Source organism: Bidens hawaiensis, unplaced genomic scaffold (genome assembly GCF_021521415.1).
Source record: "Bidens hawaiensis isolate Kalapana, Puna unplaced genomic scaffold, B.hawaiensis_p1.1 tig00014720_1, whole genome shotgun sequence".
In the NCBI taxonomy this organism is placed as follows: Eukaryota; Viridiplantae; Streptophyta; class Magnoliopsida; order Asterales; family Asteraceae; genus Bidens; species Bidens hawaiensis.
The window spans coordinates 498,796-505,006 of record NW_027492291.1 but is presented as its reverse complement, the minus strand read 5'-3'; the positions used below and the strand labels follow the sequence as shown (position 1 = coordinate 505,006).

General features: G+C 40.2%; 1 protein-coding gene across 1 annotated transcript; it reads right to left on the bottom strand.

Moving 5' to 3' along the window:
- Positions 1 to 326: 326 nt before the first annotated feature.
- On the bottom strand, positions 327 to 2,227 carry LOC143547434 (ethylene-responsive transcription factor ERF110-like). The gene is made up of 2 exons (XM_077038861.1): positions 1,501 to 2,227; positions 327 to 988 (listed from the first exon to the last, which is right to left on the bottom strand). Exons 1-2 carry the CDS (start codon positions 1,886 to 1,888, stop codon positions 489 to 491), a joined length of 888 nt encoding a protein of 295 aa, XP_076894976.1. The 5' UTR covers positions 1,889 to 2,227; the 3' UTR covers positions 327 to 488.
- Positions 2,228 to 6,211: the final 3,984 nt, after the last annotated feature.

Sequence of the window (6,211 nt, the reverse complement as noted above, 5' to 3'; positions counted from 1 at the left end):
TCGTGTTAAAAAAACATTGAACAATACTATGTTTATAGATTTTTTTAAAACTTAATTATCAAAAGTTATTAAAAGAAAACAATATTATAGTTAAAATTAATTAGTGTGAAATAAAAAAAGAAAATAAATAAATAAATAAAGAGCCAGAGAAAAGTTAACACGTGGCTATGTGAGGATTTGCAAACTAGTTTATTGAGACAAACCATTTGCTCCAATCTTTTGATTTTTTTTTCTCAAATAGTTTACCTAACCATATATGGTTTGCTAATGGGTGTGGTAATTGGTAAAGATGAGATTATTTAGTTATATCCTAAACAATAGTATCTCTTTTCACAATTGACAATAGTGGGTAGGTAAAAAATGATAAACAATGAACATTAAACATGTATAATAAAGAATTAAAGAGGAAAAAACATGTGTATGGAATGTATTAGAAAAAACATGTATATCTTAATATTATTAATGACCTACGTAACTCATCAAGCGAATCATGGATTAGGAGGTGGTAATTGACTAGAACTAGAACCAATTCGCCATTTCGGCTCATCTGCCATCGATTGATTTTCCAGAAGAAACGGATCATGAAGATATTGTGACGACATTGTTGATGTATTAAACATTCCTTGTATTTGCCGGTCAGCTGAACTCGAAATGGCATGGTCAGGTGTTCGCAAGTACGATGGTTGGGGGACGCTGACTGCCGGTTGAGGTGGCAACAACTCAACGTTTTCGGGAAAGTTGAGTTTTGCTCGGTTACCTCGGAATCTAAGAGCAGCTTCATCGTACGCTCTAGCAGCAGCTTCAGCCGTATCAAATGTACCTAACCAAACTCTTGCTGCCTTATGCGGGTCACGTATCTCGGCCGCCCATTTTCCCCATGGTCGTTGTCGTACCCCTCTGTACTTCCTTCTTCGCTCTCCACCATCTTCGGTCGCATTTGCTACCGTGTTCGCCATCCTGCTTGTTGATCGACTTTCTTCTTTCCTATCTGAATGCATGCATGATGACGACATTAAGTGACGGAACCAGAATTTTTTAAAAGATAATCATAATACCCCCTTTGTCCCATTAAACGTGTCACGGTTTAAAAAACACAAATTTTAAGGTAGACTGAATGATTACCTTTTTTATTAACAAATGTTCATAATGCCCTTGAAAATTGGATCCATCAATATTTTTTATTAATATTAGTTGTGTGCGTTTATAAAACAACCATGAAAATTGGCTAATAAGTTTTGAAAATAGACATTTGTAATGAAAAAAAAATATATAGACATTTTTAATGGGACAGATAGAACATTATTTTTTACATGTTACCACTTGTAAATGCAGTCCATGTTAAAATAAATAAATTTTTATATATAAAAATTCAACAAATTTTGACAAATAAAATCCAGCGTCAACGGACGCTCCCAAACAGATTATTCGATGGTTCCACACAATTAATAAATACAAATTAAATTTGTCATGAATTAATCTTTGCAAAATGCAAATAATCACCTTCATAAAACCTTGGATGATGTATGCCCTCTTGATCATCACGAACCCTTTTATGTCCGGCCAACGAACCCGAACTAGAAGACGAATAAGTGGACGGCGGTGATTCCGTGGAGAAAACACTAGCGGCAGCCAAACCACCACGTAACGACGGAGAAAGAACCACACCGGCACCACCGGAGGTCTGTTCAGAAACCACATGAGTTAAAGCCGTCACCATAGCAGACATCTCATTTGCATACCTGTAGTCCGGCGAGAACATGTCCAGTTGAGATAAACCACGTGACGGCGGTGGTGGTGGTGCTCCTCCGTCTTCACCGGCCTTTTTCCGACGGTGGGAGGTGAAATAATCATAACTATTTCTTGGGTTCGCCACCTTAATAGCCCACATGAAATAATAATAATTACAATATGCAAAATGTACGTATTAAGATTAAGAATTTATTAAGACAAAAGAACCTTTTGAGTTTAATGTTTAAGGGTAGATTTTATAGGGTGTTTGTGGAGCCGCCTTTGCCACAGTTCATACTTGCAAGTTGTATTGAGGAGGAATCTGTATATTTAAATATTTAGTTCACACAGTTTCTCATCAATTTGACTTGGTACAATTTATCAAATTATGTCGGTTTGTAAACACCGTCTTTGAATTTGGTAGTCTGTACGTGGCTTATGTGATCCAGGAGTTATTTTATTTTCTACCGACATCGAAAGTCGGTCAGCATCAGGTGTCAACAGTGGTCCATATATAGTTTATTTGTTATAGTGAAATTAATAAAGATAACTCAAAAAATTAAAACAGTTCAACCATTTTATCTAAAAATTCTTTTAAGGTTGTAAATACTTTCATACCATTCAAAGTACATATATGCCATAACTTTTTATTTTTCCTATAATTATATATCATTTGTTGCACATGTATGGGTTTTCAAACACGAGTGTCTTTTCCTATAATTATATATCATTTGTTGCACATGTATCGGCATATGGCCTCACGTGAGTGGCGATTTTCATTCTAAGGGTGTAATGGTATGTGATACATAATATGATAAATTATGCGTTCTTTTTTTCTAGATTTTTGACATGTGTCGTCACGTGAGTGGCGATTTTCATTTTAGGGTTGTAAGGATAAATAATGTGATAAATTGTACTCTGTATATGATTTGGATTTTGGGCCTGACAGCCCTGCTTGGCTCTCACAACGTACGTACACATAATAAGATATCGTTTGGTATGCATGAATGAGAGTCGGAATGGAATGTAATGGACCATTATGATGAAATGAAAAAAAAAGTGTTTGGTTGGTTAATGAAATGGACCATTATCATGTTCATTTCATTCCCCTTAAAACACCTCAAATTCATTACATCAACCTCCCTTGTTTTTATTTTCATTTCATTCCTCTTTCACACTATATTACCTCCACCAACCTCCCATCACCACTACCCATTGCCCTCTCACCACTACCACCACCACCTGCCTCCTCCGTCTGCCAACGCCACCGCCCACCTTTCCCCGCCACCACCTACCAACGCCTCCCACCACCACCACCGCCACCGCCACCACCAACAATCACCACCGCTCACCACACCCACTATCACCACGACCACCACCCGCCTCCGCCGTCCGCCACTGCCACCACTCTCCTTCGCCGTCGCCGCCACCACCTACTAGCGCCGCCCACCACCGCCACCACCACCCACTATCACCACCACAACCACCCGCCGTCGACCACCTTTGCCGCCACCACCAACTAGCGCCGCCCACCACCGCCACCACCACCAACCATTCCTCCCGGCCCTCACTACGGCTCGCCACCCACCGCTCACCACCACTACCCACCACCTGCCAGCACCAACAATCGATCCCGGCTCCTGCCCACCGTCACCGCCACCCACCACCACTATTACTGCCCGCCGCCCACCACTATCATCTCACCACAATTTTTATTATTTTCCCGTTTTTCTAGCTTACAAAATTAAATTGAAACCTAATAGGTCATTCGATTCCTACATGATAACCAAACATGTCAAAGAAATGGTAATTATCCATTCTATTACCTCGTTCATTTCATTCATTCGCTCATTTCATTTAATCACTCATTTTATTAACTCATACCAAACAGACCTTAAGAATGTAGAAATACATTCCCCATGTGATAAATTAGGCGTTCTTTTTTTCCATATTTCTCTATAGCAATAATGTTTGTTGATATCGATCACCTAATTTTTTTAGTGGTTTCTAGACTAAAATGTGCCACATATGACATGTATCCTTCATTGTACTAGTACGGCAGAAAAGAACATGTGGCCATGGATCATTCACATGGGTTAGTGGCGAGGCGATGTCATCCAGGTACTAGAATGGATGGTCTATGATCTATGGGCCTTCGAATACATAAAACTAGTTTCTAAGACCTTCTCCATTGCGCATGTGAAATGGTGACCCAAGATGATGTGGAATGTGCTCATATTTTCAGGCTTATTGAAGAAGCTTGACTTTACAAACAAAGCCCTTCCAAAAGGGCTATGGTTTTTGTTAGTTTTTGAATGTGGGGTGGGCCCAAGTAAAAAAAGAAAAGGTTTTATATAAATGTTGTGTGTAATGGATAGGTGATGAGATGGAAATTAAAGAGGGTAAGGATATTTGTAGGGTTGGAGATGAAATTAAGGTTTTTAAGGATTTGTAAGAATATTATGTGGCAAATGACGTGGCAATTAAGGGCGCCTAAGGGCACATATAGCATTGGAGATAGTCTAATGCTGGAACTAGTATCCTCAAGATATGTTTTGTATAAATTATAGGGAAAATTTTTAAAATAATCTACTTAAAAAATAGATTTTATCTACTTCCCACAAACTTTAGAATTTCGAAAATGTCTTTTTTTAACTTATTTTTCACCATGTGTTAGGAAGTCTAACACGTATTTTTCACATGCAACGAGCGGTGTCGCGATACACGATTACCCAAAGCCACTACGTCATCGCGTATCGCAATGACGTGGTCTGATGGGCGGTTGTCTTGTTGTTAACCGTGTTTTCAAAATCAAAAGGGTAAGTAAGAAAAATTGGATTTCATAAGAGTCTTACTGGACACCCCAGACAACCCCCTATACGCCCCAGTATAACCTTCTAAAAGACGTATAGAGAGGTATTTGGTGTCTATATAAAACAGCTTTCATAATTCATAATTGAATATTTGGCTTGAAGGTACAAATAAGGCTGAGGGGTGTGGGGCGCTAACCGGGGCGCTAGAGCCCCTCCGCTCGCGCCTCGGGGCGCTAACCCCACACCACCGGAGCGCGAGCGGGGCGCGAGCGCGGAAATCCAGGCAGGCGTGAGCCTGGTCACGGGAGAAGAGAGAGAAAATGGACGTTGGGAATGGAGAAATAGCCGTTGGGACCCGGTTAAATTAAAAAAATATATATTTTTTACCTAAATAATACCCCATTTCATCTATAAAATACCCCATTTCACCCATATCAATCACCACAACTTCAAAATAAAACCCAAAATCAACCCATCTTCCCAACTTTTTTTTTAAAATAATGTCGTCGTACTCGTCTGATTCCGACTCCTCCGAAGAGGATGATTTGCTTCTTCATGTAGGGGGAGTTTTGACCGCAACCGTGGTCGATCTCTTGCAAAATCAAGCCCATCAACCTCGACTCCCGAGGGTTAGAGCACCACCTCGTGATCGTGATCGATCGGGTGCTAACGATACTTTGATTAGGCATTATTTTAGCCCTCAACCGGTATATGAGGAGTCGGATTTTCGAACTCGTTTCCGAATGAGCAGACAATTGTTCATGCGTATAGCAAGTGATTTAGAGGCACGGTATCCCTTTTTTCAACAAAGGGAGGATGCTAGGGGTCTCCCCGGTTTTACCCCTCTTCAAAAATGCACGGCTGCTATCCGTCAATTAGCGTACGGCATCTCGTCGGACACTTTGGATGAGTATTTACAGATGTCGAAAAGGGTTGCACGTGAATCCCTTCATTTTTTCTGCCAAGGTAAAAAACATTAATTTTACTTTTTATTAAATATTTATTACATTTTGTAATATATATTATATGTTTATAGATTATTTTATATACGTAGGAGTCATATCGACTTACGCTCGGAGATATCTGCGTAAACCTACAATGTATGACATCCAACGCATATATGAGGTGCACGCAGAAAAACATGGTTTTCCTGGGATGCTAGGTAGCATCGATTGTACGCATGTTGGATGGGCTATGTGTCCAACGGCCTGGCGAGGTCAGTTCCACCGTGGTGATCATGAAGGGCCGACCCTTATACTTGAGGCGGCGGTGTCACAGGATCTTTGGTTTTGGCATGCTTTTTTTGGTGTTGCTGGGTCAAATAACGACCTTAATGTTATCGATCAGTCACATTTGATCAACGACCTTATCGACGGGGTTGAACCACCTCAATCTTTTGTTGCAAATGGAGAACTCTTCAAGTACGGGTACTATCTGGTCGATGGTATTTACAACGAATGGGCTTTGTTAGTTCAGGCTTTTACAGATCCAATCGCCGACAAACGGAAGTATTTTACGAAGAAGCAAGAGTCTGCTAGAAAAGATATTGAAAGAGCTTTTGGAGCTATAAAAAAACAATATTATGTTCTGGCGAACCCGATACGTTATTGGACTCGGGAGAGGATAACGGACGTCGTCTACACGTGTCTGATCATACACAACATGACGTT